The 21,803-nt window shown below is 37.6% G+C and overlaps 1 protein-coding gene and 1 pseudogene across 1 annotated transcript; one reads left to right on the top strand and one right to left on the bottom strand.

Moving 5' to 3' along the window:
- The first annotated feature begins 4,818 nt into the window (after positions 1-4,818).
- On the top strand, positions 4,819-5,487 carry LOC149373129 (uncharacterized). The gene is made up of 3 exons (XM_089597934.1): positions 4,819-4,912; positions 5,066-5,238; positions 5,338-5,487. The coding sequence occupies exons 1-3, from the start codon at positions 4,819-4,821 to the stop codon at positions 5,485-5,487; spliced, it is 417 nt and encodes a 138-aa protein (XP_089454060.1).
- A 4,712-nt stretch (positions 5,488-10,199) lies between these two features.
- Positions 10,200-14,716, bottom strand: LOC149373128 (uncharacterized; annotated as a pseudogene).
- Between the last annotated feature and the right edge of the window lie 7,087 nt (positions 14,717-21,803).

Raw genomic sequence — 21,803 nt, 5'->3', positions numbered from 1 at the left:
CAAGCCAAGAAAAGGAAAGAATCAATAATAATAACAATCAAGAAGTTTTATATGATTAGAGTCAAAAAAATTTATTTCATACTCGCAAAAGATGTTCAATTTAAAAACAATGTAATAAGTATATGTAAAGCAAAATTTAGAAAGTTGAAGTTAACTTTTTTTAACAAAAAAATTAAATCATCAATTTAAAGTTTCTAAAAGATAATACAAATAAATGCACCCTATAATCAAATTAACTAATGCACATATTTTTTAATCTCTGAAGACGTCATCTCTAACAGAAAAATCAAGCTTTTTTGTTGCAGAATAAAATAAGTTAGATTAGAAATAATTTTTAAACAAATGTGGTAGTGCTATAACTAACAACCAAGGACAACTCTATGATATCGTATAAGTTGCATGCCAATATGTGGCGATCTCCATCTTATACAGGCAGTATCTCAAACTTCTGATTAATATAAAATAGTGCAATTTTTTGAAATTATTTAGGTGTTTTGGACAACTTTATGCAGTCTAAATGTGCATTTTTATTTCTTGTTGTTAATTTTTCATGCGATTCGTTTAACTGATTCACAATACTCTTACCAGTACATTTTCCTTTACTTTTGAATGGATTCATCCTTTGGCATATGATTTTCTCAACACGTACACTTAAAAGTAGTTGGTGTTTATTTTAAGAACTTCACAGCTTTTAGATACTTAAGAAATTTACGTATCTGTGCGTTACGTACTAGACAGTGAATCTGCAATTACTTATGATTTAACACAAAATTTTGCACAAAATTCGTAGAGTTAGCAAAAAATATCCTCACCTGCTTCTGGAGCTCACTCGTGGTATGAAAACTTAACAAATTAAGTAGTGCTTGCAGCTCACCTAATGCATGAGGTAATAAAGATGCATATTACCATGTAGATTTAAAAAATAGGCAAAAAATATTTATGGGTCAAAGGCATAAATAACTGTTATCAAAGCGTGAAAATAATTTGGTTAAGGTACAACGAGGGATGCCAGAGACCATCCCAGATCAAAAGACAATAACGAAAGAGTAATAATCACGATAGCGTGAAAATATTATAGATCAGCAGGGTGAGTAATATTTATGTAAGTGCTTGTTCACGTTACAGAAAGTACAAAACACAAGATTACAGGCATAGACATATAAAGAAAAAGACTGCTCGTTCTTATGTACGGCGCTGAAGCATAAGTAGAAAGAGAAACACCATCAAACGTGTATATCTGTCTCTCTCGCACGTTACCAATGATATGGGTCAGTAAACTAAGGCCAGCTGATGCTACCTCCTCACTGTAGGCAACGTGCAAGAGTGACAGATATACACGTTCAATGTTGTGCCTTTTTCTACTTGTGCTTCAGCGCCGTACTTAAGAACGAGATGTCTATTTTTTATATGTCTATGATTACAGGCACGTATTAGGTTTGTTTGAACCCTCTTTTGGCTCGGTTCCAGTTCTGCACTAGTCGCTCCGTCCATAAACGGCGAAAAGTGGAACTTTCACACCATAGACATATGAGAAAAATAGACTGCTCGTTCTTATGTACGGCGCTGAAGCACAAGCAGAAGACACAACATGAGATGTTGGTATCTATCTCTCTCACACCTCGCCTTTGGCAATGTGCGAGAGAGACATACACCCACGTTCGATGTTGTGTCTTCTTCTACTTTTGCTTTAGTGCCATACATAAGAACGAGCAGTCTATTTTACTTATATGTCTAAGTTTGATACCCGAATCCCATTTAAAATACATGTAATTTGAGTATCGCAGTTCTAATATTTGCTGTTTGTGCAAGGGGTGAATATAGATGTACTTATTCTCACAAAACTTATCCTATATGTAGCTGAATCAACCATTCGAAAAGTAATAACCACTAGAGGGCCGTAGCTTGACACCAGGCCCTGGCCAGTATTGTAATTAATGCATGAAGGGGCATGGCCAGACCCTGATGTCGAAATATATGTACAGATGTTTAACCTTCGAAAAGTAATACATATATACGCACAAACACATGGATATTTATACACATCCATGCTTCTATTATTATTCTTTTTGTTTATTCTTGCTCATTCAAAGTTGAACGACTGAAAGGAAAAATTCTGATACAACGCAAATTTTCGAAGAAAAAAAAGCTTTATATGGTATACTACGATGAATACAAGTGAAACTATAGGGAAATAAATAAACTATAGTTACACTGATTTTTCAGAGGATTTTGATCGATTGATCAAGAAAGTATTTATGAGTTTGTAGCAAGTGATAATGACGCACCAATGAAAAAACTTAGTTTTGCAATAATTTATGCTGTCATTATTTTCTTCTATGGTCCTAAAAATTAAGCATTATTTGTCAGTTGAAAGTGTTTAATAGAGTAGCGATAAACAAAGTATACAATTTTTTGTTATCATTCAGTACAATCGTTTATTTACATATATATCTATACTTCCTATAACACCTACTGTAGTAATGTACCGTATAGGTGTAAGGATAGAGTGCGCGATGGCTATGCTCTGGCCTTCAAGTTGCAGTGTCAGAAGGTTAAAAAGAGAACGCATTATAAGCCACCGTGATGTCCTTTTCTTATCACATTACGTGATTGGCTGGTCGGGTTGAAGTCAATATGCCAAGATAGTTAAGAGAAGGTCAGCCAATCACGTAAGTTGACGAGATAAGGGCAGAACGGTGGATTAAAATGCGTTCTTTTTCTAATCCTCTGACGCTAGCGCTACCTCTTTTTAGTCACGCACCCTATCCTCATATCTCTATGAAGCACTATACAGTGGATGCTTGTTAATATACGTATATACATATACTCTTGCCGGGCCTGATCATAGCCTGGAGTAAAACTCCATACGATAAATAGTTCTACTAGACATGGTTACGTTTTTTTTACGTTCGGCCGTTCAGTCGTTCGGTCCTATTCCTCAAGAAAGTTTATCTATATTCACTATGTATATATATTTTTTTACGTGTGGCCATAAAGCGCTCAATGTACATACAAAAACTTTATTAACCATTTTACGGCCACAGATGTACAAAAAATAATATACGCACCACGTTTGGAGGTTAAGACATGTCCTAGATTTTACGTTAACCGCCCTCGGCTCAGCTTTGGGAGTTAATTCACGTAAAATCTGCGACATTTGTCACCTCGCTCATGAGGTGCGTAATCTACTACTTTGTCAGCCCCAACAGTAAAGTTTGTTGTTTCCGTCCTCTTAGTAAGACCTAAAGCGACAAATGTACGGCCGCTGGATTTTGTTACGTCCGCTGAGCGAAGCTTTTCTACGAGGTCCGTGCTCTTAAATGCTCACATATGCATAGTAATACAGCATTGCAGTGCCTATAGGGCATAGTTCTCAAAAAATGGCTGTAAAACGTAAAAAAAAGCTATAGCGTTGGCCGGTTTTACCTTCTCTTACTTAATCTGTTTTTCGTCTCTTGTGCACGTGTACTCAAAATTACCACTACGTGCTTTTACAAATTTTGTTTCAAATTCAAAATTACTTATAGGTAACCTCAAAAGTCTCGCGCTCTATATAAAAAAGCACATATTCAATAAATGGACTTGAAAATCAAGAATGAAGTATGGTTTGATGAAAATTCTTTTTTAGTGTACTTGTAAATTATCTCACGAAAATGTAAAATTTCTCACAAAAGTATATCTATATTCACTATATGAATTCTGCCCCAGCTGCCACGCACCCTAACCTGATATTGAACACACGTTCAACATACCAACCAGCTTCCTCAGTTTATACTAAAATGACTGGGTCCTGACTAATTGCGAACGGATTGATCTGAAAATTTGTACAAAACTTCTTTTAACCTAAACAAATAACTTGGTCGCTGGAAGTTTTGCCAAGCTGAAACTTCCCCACACACTTTTTTTCGTTGAAGTTTGCAAGTTAGGTATGTATATTGCACTGCCTATTTTTTATCAAATATTTATTAATGATGATTAGTTTCCCAAAGTCTCATCATTTAATCCGAAGCGCTAAAGTATTCTACGTATCCATGCCGAATTTCGAATGGTTTCGATCGTTAATAACTGAGATACGGCGATTTATGTTTAAAAAAAATATTAAATCTAGGTGTTCAAAAAAACAGGTTTTTATTTTTTTATCTCAAAAAGTATGACTTATTTCTAAAAGTTGTAAGTACAAAAAAGATGTAGATTATCATTTTTTAATAGCTAGTATGTTTTTTCACCGATTCATAGACTTTGGAAAATCGTCCCCTACGTCGTAAACTTATATTCCGTTTCGAGCGCTAAGCATGTTATTGCATTCAGCCCTTCAATAGTCCAACTGGACGCAGTCCCAACAAAATTCTAACATCACATCTGTCGTATTAAAGCTAACATCAACTACATATTGCAAGCGTTCTTTTAGTTCAGCCTTGCAATTAGTTGAAACAAATTACATATTATCTAAAAACTAACAATGATGATTTATATTAAAATTCCCAGTTTGTATGGATTTCGCCTTTATTTTTATTTCTTATAAGTACTAAAATAAAACTTCAGATATTTTTTCCGCTCTGGCTAAATGAAAAATGCAACTGACTGTCAATTATCAGACGATCAATCAACATTTCAGATTAAATTTTTATGGTTTAAGTCTTGTTCCCTTTTTATAATACAATTTTAGGGCACAGAGGTAGTGTTATTGTGAAGTGTATTTCCCTTAATAATTGGTTTTGCTGTTATTTATAATTAACAGTCTTTGTAGTAGAATATTATAAAAATAATACTGTACGTAGCAAGCACTTTATTTAAATAACGTTATAATTTCTAAAAGACATGCGACATTTAGTTCCCCAAAATGCCACTTGGCAGTTTGGGGAAGTCTCCAAACTGACCAGTTCCCTGATGGACGATTGGGGAACTCCCCAAAGTGCCACTTTTTTCCTCAAAGTGACCAAATTATCGAAAAAACTTCCTCAAAATGACCATTAAATATATATATATATATATATATATATATATATATATTTGTGAACCTCGTTTTATTATAATTTTAATGTATTCGTTCAATTGCTTGTTTTAGATTTGGATCAATCGGGATCATCTGACTGTAGGCTTAGCATGACTAAAATATGTAGCACACCACTTGTGCAACGGAAAGAGAATGAAAAAATAAACAACTTGGATACTCAAACGCCGCAATCAATCCTCAGAATTCAGTGCAAGTCTCGTGCGCCTAGTTACGATTTTACTGAGGTGAGCTAAATGTATAAGGTCAAAAATATGTAAAAGGATTTATAAGGCCGCATATGTATATAAAATGATTTAATAAATTAACTTATAAATTAATTAAAGGATAATGTGAACGATGAAGCAGATACCCCAAAAAAACATTTGGTAGCTAAGAAAGTACATGATCAACTCGAGCATACTGAAAGTGAAGACTATAAGTTTTCGTTACCCGAAACAGTTGAAGATGTTCCGGTTATCTCTGAAGGTTTGTGATCAAAAAAGACATATTTACCGTAACATTTGAGGTAGTTGTTTCCCAATGTATAGGTTAATCGTATGTATAAATATACAATAATAAGGTTATGTTCAACTATCATCCCGTATTTGTTTGCGTTATGTTAACCCACAAATGACGCATCTAGCGCATTTTTGGTAGATCTAAAACATGACAGGTATCAGTTTAAATGTAGCTCGGTAAAATAATACACATGACTTATTTAATTGGTTTTATTGATATGGGAGGCTTGTTCGTTACCCCCTATGAACTTGATATCGCCATAACTCAGAGGAAAAATGATAAACGATTGGATTGTACATGTAGTTGTAAGGCTGAGCAAGTGTAAGTATATGTAATAGGTGAACTTGTATATTCAACAAAGTACATTTAGAGGTTATTAAAATGAAAGCAAACAATAAGAAAAATTTCTTATGACATCTTTACCAACATAGGCACGAGAAGTTATCGATTGATAATGCAATTTCCACTGACATAGCACCAAAATGGGGGGAAAAAGCTAAACATAATGTGAAACATGTATACGAGCAATTCCGTATTCGGTACACTGCAATAAAAATATTGCTTCTTCGGTGTAAATTTACTGATTGTTTATTTTCTGCATGTCGTCTGCTTGGCACGATTGTGATTACGATTTCCCTGGCACCACTTAATTCTAAACTTCAAAATAGTGTCAGGTTTTAGTTTTACTAAGATATGCTAAATGCGGCACTTATGGGTTAACATGACGAATTTAAAATATCAGAGAGAAATGTGAATACCTCTCCGTACGTAGGTACATAAACATATGCATCTACCTATTTGTAACTTGTGCTCATGTGACAATGTGGTGTTGCTCCTTACGTGATACTCTTGGTTTTACTGTAAAAACTATCAATATTATAAATACTGCGACGGACATTGAAAATAAAAAGACCTACTCTGGACTTGATATATTTACAATAAGAATAGTAAATTTACTACAGTAATTATAATGCCTGCCATGATGGAGTATTTTACTTTTGCAAGATACTTAATACTCAAACAACAAATAGTGTGAACACGACTGTTATTTCTATTAATGAAGTTTAAGACGAATATAAAGAAACAATTTATGCATGTTTATTTTCTGTATTGAAGTTGTAAATAATCGTTTCGTAAATATAAAATCCTACATAAACTTTACAGTCAACATGGTAATGTTACTACGAGATTTATAAAACTGAACAATACAAGTAGTAAATTTATTATGATGAACTTAGTAAAGTTACTATGACGGGCGTTGGGAATAAAAAGACCTACGTACAACGTAGTACAATTGCAATGGTTGGTATCTACTACTCTTTAGTTGGTATTTTGACTATTACGACTGTAATTTTATGAACAATGTGGTACATATACACAAGACTTTTTTTACAGTGTATCTTCCAAAATCAAACGAAGAGCACTATTTTGATTACTATTACTTTAAAACTATGTTGTAAAAAAATCTCAAAAAAATGTATGTGTTTCTTTACTGCCTAAGATAGTTTTCAGTAGTTTTTCAATTATTTATAAATAGGCGGTAAGTTACAATTTTTTAAATAATGAGACTATGTAGTGTTTGTACCATTGCTCTAATATTAAAAGAGTGATTTTTTGACGAGAATATTATAATAACGACGTGGTTAATCGGTCTCAAATTTTTTAAACATATTTCTCGACGCTTAGATTAGTTTTGCTGAAAATTTCGTACCTTTTTAAATACTTTTGATTTAGGAAACAACTAGCTTAAGTAACTAAAAATCGAATTTTGAGAGAATGAACGCAAATTTTATTTCCAGATGTTTGTCAAACGACCACTTTCAAATTTGCACATCCAATTGGATTACAAAAGTAAGTTCCTTCAAGTAAAAAAAAAAATTTCAATGTATTAAATTTGTATGAATTTTTCAGATTTCTAACGCCAATTCGCTTCGATGGGGATGAGATAATGAGTGTCTTGGAACTAGATCATACTGGTAATGTAGAAAACCCCGTGGGAACAACTTCACGGCAACCTCAAACCTATTTTATAATGCCTTCAATATTTACAGACCGAATAAACCAAAGTACGCCATTGCCAGAGGAAATGGAAAAAATATCGGAACATGTAAAAAAAACATCCGATGTTCCAAACATATTCATCGAAAAAGTCTCATCATCGTCTGATGTTGAAGAACCTGAGGAAGATAGCAACATGTTGACTTTACCAAACAACCCACTTATGGAGCCGACGGATGATTGTAAGGAAGAGTATTTTAGCAAATCCACTCTTACAAAACGAACTCGAGGACGACCCAAAAAAGTAATTGAATTATCAGAGTCATCAAAATCAACTACAACAATACGCACGAGGAGAGCTGGATCTTCTACCAAGGATGTAGCCCCTACAGTGAAACCCACTAGGAAAACTAGAGCTGCATCTGTTGCTAAGGAAAATGTTGATTTGAAAACTGACGAAATGGCTGAAGAACAACAAGTATTTACAGTGCGGTCGTCGAGAGCATCTAAATTTAAAAAAAATACTTCGATAGTTGCTGACAAACGCTCAAAGGCCGGATGGATATCCAAGGATGACGAACAAATCACATCTACTGAATCGGTACCTGCCAACGATGATCTGCCAATGTCTCACACTCAAAGTAGAATAGCTGAGTCCGTAGACAATGATAAAAAAGGATTGTCAAAAATAAGACCAACCAGAGCCAGGACCGTATCGAAAAATGAACAACAATCAACCACCACTAGAAAAAAAAGAGCAGGTGCGGTAGTCCAGGAAAATGATCAGGCTACACCCACAGCGAAAGAAGATAATAAACGATGTTTGAGGAAGACGCGAGCCTCGTCACTGGCAAAGGAAACCAGTAACAATATCATCAACTTGAGTAACCCACCAGCCAGGGCAGAAATTATACGAGCAATCCAGACTACGAGACCTTCCAGTTCAGAGCCCACGATTCGCAGGCGTAAGTGCTCTGTCCAGTCAGAACCGGGAGACATCGAAAAAATTTTAATTGACACAAGAACTGTAAAGTCAAAGAGTAAAGCGGAAAAAAGGAATACGACAGGTCGAGGTCGCAGAGCGACTAGCGTCGATTCAATCGTGAGTGTGCCTGAAGGTAAGCGTGTAATACGCAGTTTACTCACTAAAACGATCATCAAGGAAGTCATCCCCGAAGAGCCAATATCCATGAAACAAACAAGAAAGAGAAAATATGCTTTTTCTGTTACTGGTAATGAAGCTAAGAAAGTACGTGATCAACTCGAGCATACTGAAAGTAAAGACTATAGATTTTCGTTACCCGAAACAGTTGAAGATGTTCCGGTTATCTCTGAAGGTTTGTGATCAAAAAAGATATATTTACCGCAACATTCAAAGTGAATAAGAATCGAATTTTGAGAAAATGAAACTTTTATTTTCAGATGTTTGTCAAACGACCACTTTCAAATTTGCACATCCGATTGGATTACAGAAGTAAGTTCCTTCAAGTAAAAAAAAAGAATGTTCGATGTGTAAAATTCATATGAATTTTACAGATTTCTAACGCCCATTCGCATCGATGGGGTTGAAACAACGAGTATCTTGGAGGTAGTTGATACTGGCAATGTAAAAAAACTTTGGGCCAAAATTCAACCGCGAAGCTGTTTTATAATGCCTAAAAAAGCGAAAAACAAAGAACAATGATGTGTCAATTAAATGTTTTTCATTTAATCTGTTGATATTTTGCCGTTTTTCGTTTTTTTTTTTATTTTTTTCCAAACGAGAAAGCAGATTGTAATATACTTTTGTAAATAATTGATTAATACATCATCATAGTTTTATAAAGGTTTGAGTCTAGTAATTTTTAAGCAAGTCCTAAATTCCCTTTCATACATACCTCATAGATCATATCAAGCAAACAAAACATGTTAAGATCATGGAATTTAATACATATCAATCAATTGTCGTCACATGTTAAATAAATTTTTTTGACACTCAACATTCAAAGCCACTGATAATACCAGTACTTTACTTTTTTCAGGCCACAAAATACGATATTTAGTATTATTGGAATTAAGCATCCCTTGAACGCTACTTTTCAAATTCGGTATAAGAAAATAAAAATAACGTCAGCATTTCAGATCTTATCAATTAGTTCATGTAGAAATTTACCATACAATTTTATCAAAAAAGGCATATACTACAGATTCTTTTGTCTCTTTCGTTGTTTTTTTGAACATGAAGTCTATGAAATCCGAAATAGTCATCCCATGTAATATAAATAGACAGTCACAAGAAAATAAAACAATAGCTATTGTATTAAAATTTCTCGTACTTATCGTTTCATTTTTCATCTACAATTTATGTGATAAATTAGGCAAATTCGTTATACATATCAGTTGGCGTACAAAATAAATAACGTTTAATCGTCGATTCGACATTTCGACTAGAATGGCACAAATGTAAAACGCTCAATACATACGTGTGTATATGTATATATCAAACAATGAGAATAGTTATAAAAGCGGTTGTATACAAAAACAAGGTCAATTACCTCCATAAGCTGAGAGAAATAACTTAAAAATACTGCAACAGGTGGAAAACAGGGAGGGATCGAACACGTTATTTATGTACAACATAAGTAGATAGTGGGAACTACCCTAATATCCAAATTAAAAAAAAAAAAAAAAAAAAAAAAAAACAGTTGCTCGGAATAAAAATAAGAATCAGTAGCGCGCGTAGCGACCGTAGTAGTTGGCTGCACGGCCACCCTCGATGGGATTGCAGGAGAAGAGTGCGTCCCCTCGGTAACCCTCGGCGCACCTGAAAAGTAAGTGATAATTTTTTGTTTTATCAATTCATCGATACCCACGTATTGAATAATTTACATAAATTTTATCACTCTTAATGTATTTTTTTTATACCTCCTTGATACTTGGCGTGTATTTCTTTTAGTATGATTAATAATACTTACTGGCACACTGCAATGTGTCTTCTAGGTGTACAATTGGCATTTAAACCGCACTCATGGCCCGTGCACGGGTTCTGACAGGCAAAGTTGATGCACGCCTGATTGTCCGGGCACTCGTTGTTGGACAAGCACTCGCCCCTCTTACAACTGATAACATAATATGTCATACTTCACTTAAATCAGATCAAATTGCATACAATGCAATATATATACACACGTGTACCTGATTAGCGCGTTTCCAACATAGCCGTGGGGACACCTGCACACCGGGCGCTTCTTACCCGTGTTGTCATGGCCCGGTCGGCACTCGGCGTTGGCACCGCACGGATTCCCGCTGCACAGGTCCTCTGCAAGTCAATGAACATTGTAGCCCCAAAGAGTTATTGTTGTTATCGGGGGCATTTTGCATAATGTACGCGCTAATATTAATTTAATACACGTATGTATGTATATATTATACAATCGGTGAAGGGCCGACAGAAAACGAAGGGGTCGCCAGTTTTGTCCTTGGGACAACTGCAGACGGGCGTTACGTCGCGGAGCTCGCAATTGGCGTTGGTGCCGCAGGTGCCCTCGCAAGGATCGACGCATTTCTGATAGAGGCAGGCAGGCTTGCCGGCAGGACAGTCGGAGTGCTGGGTGCACTCGGGCTGGCAGGATATGAGCGGGTTACCCAGCCAATTCTGCAAGAATGAGAAAAAAAATTTCAATGGTTATGTATTTTACGTATGTAATGTATATGTGGTTTAAAAGATGTGTATGATGATGATGACCTTGGGACAGGCGCAGTTGGCTCGGTGGTTGATGACGTTGCACTCGGCGCTCTCGGCGCATACGGAGGCGCACGGGCTCTCGCAGCGAAAGTCCTTCGAGCAGTGCTGGTGCTGGGGACAGTCAAAGTCGGACTCGCACTCGTGACGGCAGCCTTCGAGAGGACGCCCTCGGTATCCCGACAAACAAGAGCACACCGCCACGCCGTTCTTGACTTCGCACTTGGTGTTGGCCCCACAAGGATTTGGGCTCTTGCACGGCGCCTCTGTTTGGGATATTATCATGAAATTTACTTTTACGCCAGGGAGTAAATGTATGTAGTTGTTCATAACATTGAGAAAAAAAGAAAAAAAAAAGAAAAAATGTACTTGCCAGGGTCGTAGACGCAATTGTGCAGAGGATTGCCCGTGTGACCTGGAGGACAGTTGCACACCGGTATGTGGTTGACCGTCTGGCAGAGCGCGTTTGTGCCGCAGGCGTAGGTACACGGATCGATGCATCGGTTCCCACTGCAGGTGCGGCTTCCAATGCAATCCTCGTTTACTGCAATTCCGGGGACAAAACAGATATATTATTTCTTTTATTTGCAGGATTTTTAATCCCCATTGATTCCCGTTAAAAATTTTTAAATTATATTTTAGTATTGGTAATTTAAAAAACATATACGCGCTCGGTTAATGATTGTTGATCAAAGTGACCATGCACACCCTTTATTGAATTGCACTATTTTTCTTTTTAACTCGCATTTATTTTATTTTCAGAAAAGAAACGAGTTAATCGGTATAGTAGTTGTTCGAATCGTAATAGAAGAAGATAAAAAAAATAAAATAAATTGTGAGAACTAGTCAATAACGCGATCCAGAAATGTGTGATGAAAAGATTACGAAATAAGGCTCGATGAGGAACCAAAAAAAGGGGCTACGTGACCTTGCGCGTTCGCCGTGCGTAATAATATAATCGTTTGCCATTCAATTATGGTATATACAAGTGAGCTTGATACTCCACTTGTATGTACTATATTTCCGTAAATATATATACACGCGCACACCTTTTTATGGTGACGTAAGTGCTCGATGATAGATTAGGCATTGCCAATTAAGTATGTTGCAGGTATACGAAACGTAAAAACTGACATTGTGGCTGATGATGATGATGATGATTATAATAATAATAAATACTTACTGATGCATTCGACACGCTCGCACCTCGTAAGAGGATCGCCATCGTACAGATTCAAACACGAACAAACCGGCCGGCCCTCGCTCATCGTACACCTGGCGTGCTGGCCGCATGTGTGGCTATCACAACTGGTTGCTGTGTGTTTGTTGAAAACCATGTATGTTCATTTTTTTTTCTTTGCAATTTTTGTTCCCAACCCACGACATATTTCGCTTCAATTACAGAAAAAAATTTCACTTTCGTAAAAATGGTAAAAAATGGTAAAAAACGTCTTTCCCCACCTTATAATTATTAGAAAATGGCTCGAAACCATAAAAAAATTTAAAGATTCAAATTGGGGTGGAGCACCACTTCTGCGTAATTACCGCATTTTCTAATTTTAAAATAGCAACAATTTTTTAAATTTATTTTAAGAGAAAAATATTTTTTCCTTATAACCGGCCAAGAGATTTCAAACCATTTCTATGATCCTCGAAAAAAAATTCCCCTTTTTCCGGGATTAGCGCAACGAAATACTTAGTGTGTCCCAAGTCTTGGAAAATTGTTTCTCATTGATTCAAGGTTGATAAATAAATCGGAGGTATAACAAAGGTGCACTTCATAAATAAATTTAAGTCATCGAGTAAAAACCTGTATCAAATGTATACCTCCACGTGCAAAAAATGAACCTTGTATGGGTGTACACAAGTATAGTTTGAAACCAGTTGACCTTCGCCATAGAATGATAATACGTCAGAGGCTCATATATTTATACAAATAATATTACTTCGTCGTTGAAATATCTCAAAAACGAATCGGCTTGCGGGTTTTTTTATTTTATTTTCGATCTTTAAATATTATCTTCGCTCTTCTACGCGTATAGGGATACACTTTACTCGTAAGATTGTTTTTATTTCATCAGTTAATGCTATAGTATACATCAAAGAAAATTTTTTAACGACTGTTCCAATGAACAGATGTAAAAAATAAAATAAAATAAAATTCAGAGTTGCCGGAAAAACACAAGGTATAATGATAAAATCGATTTAAAGCTTCTCCCACTAGTATTTCTGAATTGCTACGTGTAAGAAAAACCTCCAGTCTTTGTTCGCATACGCGGCGAATAATCGTTTCCTGTAACTTTGAGACTTACTCTGCCAAGTACGCTGTAACAGACGAAAATAGGCATTTAAAGGTTGCGAGTTTGAAGGGGCAACGTTACTGTGTACCTCAGAGATAAAACACATGTAATTTGGCTAACGTATGATGCAATGATTGAATGCGGTCGGGTGGGGAGGAGCAAACAGTGAATATACGACGGGGGTGTCGATTTGCCTTCTTTGTGGAGTCATCGAGGCGACTTGTTTAGGCGCGAGAAGCTCGCGGCCGTCAAGCCACCGTTTGTTATCACAGACCTCGATAGGAGCGAGAAGTTCCGGTTGTACTGAAGGTCGAAACTAGCGTGCACAGATGCAGGTCTGGGGCCGTTCAGGCTGAAAAGTAGTCTCGATGACACGAAGAATTAAGCCGTGATGTTTCCTTTGATATCAATTGGTACAGTTTTTGAATTTGGCGGTTTGCTCCTTCACTATCGACGTACAGTGCCCTAACGTCGAAGCTCGCGTGAAACAGGCGAAATGCGGGGTATGGAACTGCGGTAGAACGGAGGGGAGGAACGAGCGCGGCGGCGCAAGGGGCGCGACGCTCGCTCGCTGTGGCGAGCGGCAGATGTTCTCGGGCTGCGAGCGAATAAGGTGCGTATGGCGCCTGCAAGGCTTTGTACTAAACAAATGAATATGTTTCCTTTGTAAATCAATTTGTGTGTTTTTAATTTTTTCTCCTGGTGATTCCTGCTTCCGGCTCGTTCCATCGTCAACATACGCGATTGAATAAGGGGTATCATAAAAATTCTTCGCTCCACTTGCTTATATATACAGTGCACACCTATTATTGCGTAATAATTAAAATGATGGACAATTACCTCGAGCACCCGATTGGTTGGGTCTTTTGCGCATCAACAGAACATCAAAAATAATAACCGCGAAAAATAAGTAATTATTTAACCGATCTATATCAATTATCGTTTGAGCGAAGATTTCAATCGCACGAGTTTCAATAGCTGAATTTTCGTGAAAAAAAATTAATTTCCTTATTTACTCAATAGTTGAATGTATAGTGTTGGGGAAAATAAAAACAACAACAAGGGCACTTACCTCCACTGAGTACCTTCGAGCCGTAAAATACGTTGCTTGCCTATGGGCAGCATCGCCACCGCCGAAGTGGCACACAGCGCGACCAGCAGAACTGTAGTCTGCATTAGCTTCATTTTGCTAGCTGTAGACCTTTTCAAAAAGCGGAGAAAAGAAAGTTGTATCGTTTATCGGTTTAAAATATCGGTTTAAAATATCGGTTTTGAAAATTGAGAGATCAATAATTTATATTTTGAAGGCTCGCAATGGAAAAAGCGAATTATCGTTTTCCGCGAGGCAAACAAGATTGATCAAGTATGTACCCAGGAAAAAAAAGGTTCGGAAGCTCACTTGAAGCCGACGACTGATTTGAATGAAAAATCGGCAAGGTAAGTGTATACACAGATGTAACGATCGAAGAGCGGAGAGTACGTATAAAAGAGTACTTATACGCGACGGTTAAACGATCCGCGCTTGGCTGGACCGCGAGGCGAACTGACTCTGAAATCGTCAAAAGCAAGTCACTATATAATCCCATGGCTACAACGTTTAAGTTAAAAGCGATGTGTGTATATATATATATATATATGCACATGTGAGTACACCGATGGAATCCATGGCCAGTAAGCGCCCCGGGTTTTGCGGGGATCGGCGCTTGTGTTATTTTATTTATTTGATTAATAAACAAAGCGGCCAGTAAGCGCCCCGGGTTGTGTGGGGATTGGCGCTTGTGTTATTTTATTTATTCAATTAATAAACAAAGCGGCCAGTAAGCGCCCCGGGTTGTGTTGTGATTAGCGCTTGTGTTATTTTATTTATTCAATTAATAAACAAAGCGGCCAGTAAGCGCCCCGGGTTGTGTGGGGATTGGCGCTTGTGTTATTTTATTTATTCAGTTAATAAACAAAGCGGCCAGTAAGCGCCCCGGGTTGTGTGGTGATTAGCGCTTGTGTTATTTTATTTATTCAATTAAAAAACAAAGCGGCCAGTAAGTGCTCCGAGTTGTGTGGGGATTAGCGCTTGTGTTATTTTATTTATCATTTTAATTATCAAAGCGGCCAGTAAGTGCTCCGGGTTGTGTGGTGATTGGCGCTTGTGTTATTTTATTTATTCAATTAATAAACAAAGCGGCCAGTAAGCGCCCCGGGTTGTGTGGTGATTAGCGCTTGTGTTATTTTATTTATTCAATTAAAAAACAAAGCGGCCAGTAAGTGCTCCGAGTTGTGTGGGGATTAGCGCTTGTGTTATTTTATTTATCATTTTAATTATCAAAGCGGCCAGTAAGTGCTCCGGGTTGTGTGGGGATTGGCGCTTGTGTTATTTTATTTATTCAATTAATAAACAAAGCGGCCAGTAAGCGCCCCGGGTTATGTGGTGATTGGCGCTTGTGTTATTTTATTTATTCAATTAATAAACAAAGCGGCCAGTAAGCGCCCCGGGTTGTGTGGGGATTGGCGCTTGTGTTATTTTATTTATTCAATTAAATACAAAGCGGCCAGTAAGTGCTCCGAGTTGTGTGGGGATTAGCGCTTGTGTTATTTTATTTATCATTTTAATTATCAAAGCGGCCAGTAAGTGCTCCGGGTTCTGTGGGGATTGGCGCTTGTGTTATTTTATTTATTCAATTAATAAACAAAGCGGCTAGTAAGCGCCCCGGGTTGTGCGGGGATTGGCGCTTGCGTTATTGTTTAATGTATTTTATTAATTAATAAAGCTTGTGATACTGCTTTTAGGCGCGTTGGGTTATTGGGTTAAATAGCTTAGGATTAATTTATCAAGTTATGGTGTAGGAAATGTTGTCGAGTTATCTGGGGTTTTGCGTCTTGCTCCATATAGCCAATTTGAATTTCCCGCAAGTTTGCCAGTCACATTTGAGAGCACTGGTTTACGCTGATACATTTTGTACCTCACGATACGTATATATAAATATATACTTAAGGGAAGCCAAAGAAGGGAGGGCTCTCAATGGACGAAGAAGTAGCCAATAGCGTGGCTTCGGCAACAAGGACAGATGCCCCGTTACCCTTATTTATGCTGTCGCTGCCGCTAATAGGCCAGTATAGCGCTTTTCCCCTCTATTCTTATACCTCTATGGGGTGTAATCCGTAATCGCCGCCAGCAGTTACATATGTAAGACGTGACAACGTTGCGTGGTTGGGGGCGCTACTGTCGATTTACTGGTGATGTGATCCGCAATCCCGCCAGCAGTAAAGCAGACGACGTCAGTCTACTTGCTCTTTTTTGTGACATTTTTGCTGTGATGTGTGATCCCGCGCAATCCCGCCAGCAGTAAAGCTGTTATTTCCATTTTTGTTTTTGGCACTTAAAACTACTTTTTTTGGTCTGCGTGTTTGTTTACGTCTAGCACAATATGCTTTGTTTACAATCAGAAAATGTCACGAAAAAGAGCAAGTAGACTGACGTCGTCTGCTTTACTGCTGGCGGGATTGCGGATCACATCACCAGTAAATCGACAGTAGCGCCCCCAACCACGCAACGTTGTCACGTCTTACATATGTAACTGCTGGCGGCGATTGCAGATTACACCCATGGGCACAACATCGAACGTGGGTATCTGTCTCTCTTGCACATTGCCAAAGGTAGGGGTCAGTGAACTAAAAGGCAGCCTGTACATGGGTGTCTGAATGTCTTAAAACTGTAAGCCAAACCTATGGCGGGTGATTCAATTCGAACTGACGTTAACTGAATATTGATATAAATTGTTTTAAACAAGATAATAGGCGTCCTGTTCGTAACAAAACTATGTTACGTGATTGCATTATAATATTGGAAAGATATTTAGCCACCAAAACTAAAAAATATTTTGCTAACGCTGAGTCGTTGAAAAGAGAGGTTATGTTGACAAAATTATTGTACTAACATGAATTGTAGAAATTGTTCATTGGATGCCTTAAAGACGTTCTAACCTTATAATGTCATCACGTTACATAGTTTTATTACGAATAAAGTGTCTATTTCCTTGTTTAAAACAAATTGTATCGGTATTCAGTTAACATCAGTTTGAATTAAATCAACCGCCATAGGTGTGGCTTACAGGCTTAAGACTGTTAGGGTGCCTGTACAAGAGCGTCTTACAGTCTTAAACTTGTCAGCCACCCCTATGGCGGTTGATTTAATTCAAACTGATGTTAACTGAATACCGATATAAAATGATTCAAACAAGGAAATAGACACTTTATTCATAATAAAACTATGTAACGTGATTACATTATAAGGTTAGAACGTCTTTAAAGCATCCTATGAAAAATTTTTACAATTCATGTTAATACAATAATTTTGTCAACATAACCTCTCTATTTAACGACTCAGCGTTAGCAAAATTTTTTTTATTTTTGGTGGCTAAATATCTTTCCAATATTATAATGCAATCACGTAACATAGTTTTGTTACGAACAGGACGCCTATTATCTTGTTTAAAACAATTTATATCAATTTTCGGTTAACGTCAGTTCGAATTGAATCACCCGCCATAGGTTTGGCTTACAGTCTTAAGGGTGCCTGTACATGGGCGACTTAATGTCTTAAGACTGTAAGCCAAACCTATGGCGGGTGATTCAATTCAAACTGACGTTAACTGAATATTGATATAATTTGTTTTAAACAAGATAATAGGCATCCTGTTTATAACAAAACTATGTTACGTGATTGCATTATGATATTGGAAAGATATTTAGCCACCAAAACTAAAAATTATTTTGCTAACGCTGAGTCGTTGAAAAGAAAGGTTATGTTGACAAAATTATTGTATTAACATGAATTGTAGAAACTTTTCAATTGATGCCTTAAAAACGTTCTAACGTTATAATGCAATCAGGTTACATAGTTTTATGATGAATAAAGTGTCTATTTCCTTGTTTAAAACAAATTATATCGGTATTCAGTTAACATCAGTTTGAATGAATCCGGCCATAGGTGTGGCTTACAGTCTTAAGACATTAAGACGCCCATCCTAGCTTGGTATCACTTAGGCAACTCACGTAGGCCTCAGCTAGTAGCTTAACTAGATCCGTACCATATAACTATTTTTCTGTACATCGGCCTATGTTATAACATAGGCCTGTGAAGCAAAAAAAAGTTATATGGTACGGCCCCAGAGGACGAGAAAGTTATCGTTTACCTAGCTTTCCCTTGTACGCATCGAAAGATTCGAAAGTGGAGAGGTATTTATTTCCCTATATAATATAACTAGCAGCCCCCCGTCTCGGCTTCGCCCGAGACTTACTAAATAAAACACCGTAGTGTGTTGACATGTAATGTGAAACATTTTTAGTTAGAAAATTTTATACATATTCCCGATACATCTCAAAACAAAAATCTTCTTACTAAAAACATATTTTTTCGGAATCCATATAGTTTATTTGGTCAAATAATAAGGTGTAAAAATTCAAAAAAATAATTATGCTGAAAAGTACCGTGCGTTCTTTATGCCATAAAATAATCGATGGCTATAAGAAGTTGTTGATTTACAGTTTCTTCTGTGTAATTCACGGCAAGGGCTATTTTTTAAAGCTGTTAAGATTTTAAGCCCCCAAAAAATTTATATTAAAAAAAAAATTTTTTTTCTCATATCTCACAATTTTATTACCAGAGCAACAAAGTCCTGGACCTTAAACCCAACATTTTTATTGCCACAAAAACAGAAATACATTTTCCACTTATTTAAAAATCTGAAGTAGGATCTTTAAAGATTTCAGAGATTGCTGTAAGGGTACAATGGAAAGCTGATCTCTCACGTAATGGACTCTTAAGTTGTCGATTTTGACGCTGCTGTTTCAATCTCGATAAATTTTCTGCGTCAGTTTCTTGACGCCTCAAATTGTATTCATTAGATACATTTGAAGTTTTCTTTCCAATATACCCTTTTGCGACTATTGGCATGCTTACGACTTTTATGACCCCTAAAGGCTATTTTCAGTCAACTTTGTTAATTTTAATACATTTGTTGGCTAGGTAGTTCGACGTCCGATGGCCCTAAAAAAGACCGGTGAGCTTCTTAAGTTAACTCTTTCTTGACTGCAGTTAAAAGCGATTGTGACTGCCTGGATACCTCAGGGTGATCTTCTCTGGCTTGCTGTTGAAGACCCAGACTGATTGGGAGAAAAATTACAAAGTCCGAAGCTTTGGGGCTAGTTGTAGAGCTCTTTCCCAACGTCTCCCGGTATAACGTCGAAGACGTTAGTGTCTAAAGCACCTTTTTTATTTGCAGATTCGGTTGTTTTGGTGATCTTAGATGGGGAGATTGGTTAGTGATACTTGTCCAGTGGAGGCTGTCCCGTTGGCTCAAGTTTTTTTTCCTTTATAGCCGTTATAGGTTTGCCCAGCGCAGACCTTGGAGAGGATCAGTGATTCCCGGTTGAATGCTTAGAGTCGAGAGGGTAATATAGAGTCGTCGGTCACCGGGTTTTCCAGCCTTGCGAAGAACAACTCCGCAGGTGACGTCTGCTTGTGAATAGCTGACTTGCTTTAATAGTGCCCGTCTTTAGTTAATATAGTCTTTTAGTCGACGAATCGCTTCCGAAAATGGTAATAAAAATGTATTTGTAGGCAAGGTAGTTTACACTTAGGTGGATCCTAAAAAGAACCGATGAAATTGATGGTTCAGTAGGGAACGTAAATACTTATAATGGCCCTAAAAAGCGCCAGTGGTGAAACTTCCAGGCTATTCTTTATTATTATTTCTGATGATGAAGAGCTGGCTACGGGTTGCTTGATTCTTACCCTGGGAGTCTCGATGTACGGAGACTGTGATGGAGGGAGGTACGCCGCTGACCAAAGAATATCTCGTCTCGGGTCGTTCCCCGGATAACCAACTGCTCATCTTTAGACGGGAACATGTGGGTAAGCGCGTTGGGGACGTGACGACCAAGAAGGTAGCCGTTGTGGCTTCCCGTGCCCCTCAGAGCTGTTTTCCCTTGCTTACATTTGTAGCCACAAATTCTCTAACTACACCAGGTGGGATGGTGGGACTCCCTCACAACTCTGATGAGTTGGATCCAGATTATGCTCTGGCTACATATGTCTCCTGGTATTGTGGAAGAGACGGCATCGGTTGGAATTTTTTTTTTTTTTTTGATCGCACTCGGCGAGATTCAGGGTGAAGAGACACCTAGGGCCCTTCCCCTTTAGAGAAGAGTGTCGTCCGTAACCGGGATACCCAGCTGCAGGACTATCACCAGCATTCTCTACATATTTTGTTGAGCTGCCGAAGCTCGACTATACCACTATGGAGCAGTGTGCCGAGATCGTGCTGAGAACTCGCGCACGCTTGTGCGCAGCCGGCCTCCGATTGGCCGAGCGACTGCACGTCGTTTGAACGTCCAAAACTCAAAGACACAGCGCTCAAAGCCCGAACACATAAAACCCAAATGCCTAATCCCAAACGACCCAGTGCGCTTACTTGGCCGCATTTTATTTTATTTATTAATTACCAAAATCCTAAGCGGCTAATCCCCAACGACCCAGTGCGCTTACTTGGCCGCACTTTTATTTTATTTATTAATTACCAAAATCCCAAGCGGCTAATCCCCAACAACCCAGTGCGCTTACTTGGCCGCATTTTATTTTATTTATTAATTACCAAAATCCTAAGCGGCTAATCCCCAACGACCCAGTGCGCTTACTTGGCCGCACTTTTATTTCATTTATTAATAAGAAAAATCTCGAGCGGCTAATCCCCAACAACCCAGTGCGCTTACTTGGCCGCACTTTTTTTTATTTATTGGTAAGAAAAATCTCGAGCGGCTCATCCCCAACGACCCAGTGCGCTTACTTGGCCACACTTTTATTTTATTTATTAATAAGAAAAATCTCGAGTGGCTAATCCCCAACGACCCAGTGCGCTTACTTGGCCACACTTTTTTTTATTTATTGGTAAGAAAAATCTCAAGCGGCTAATCCCCAACAACCCAGTGCGCTTACTTGGCCGCACTTTTATTTTATTTATTAATTACCAAAATCCCAAGCGGCTAATCTCCAACGACCCAGTGCGCTTACTTGGCCGCACTTTTATTTTATTTAATAATATTATTAATAATCTTACTAATATATAAAGCAAAGTTACTAAAACCGTTGTAATCACTAACCGTAAAAACTACTGAACCGATTTTGCTGAAATTTTGCACACTGATTCATGATACTTCCTAGATGGTTTTAGTATAGTTTTTATCTTAAAAAATTTAATAAAAATAGCAATAAATGAGCTCA

The sequence above is a fragment of the Copidosoma floridanum genome, unplaced genomic scaffold, assembly GCF_036245765.1.
Source record: "Copidosoma floridanum isolate Cflo_tuat_1 unplaced genomic scaffold, Cflo_Japanese_pri ptg000040l, whole genome shotgun sequence".
NCBI classification, from domain to species: Eukaryota; Metazoa; Arthropoda; class Insecta; order Hymenoptera; family Encyrtidae; genus Copidosoma; species Copidosoma floridanum.
The sequence above is the reverse complement of the archived record's forward strand: the minus strand, read 5'-3'. Positions and strand labels throughout refer to the sequence as shown.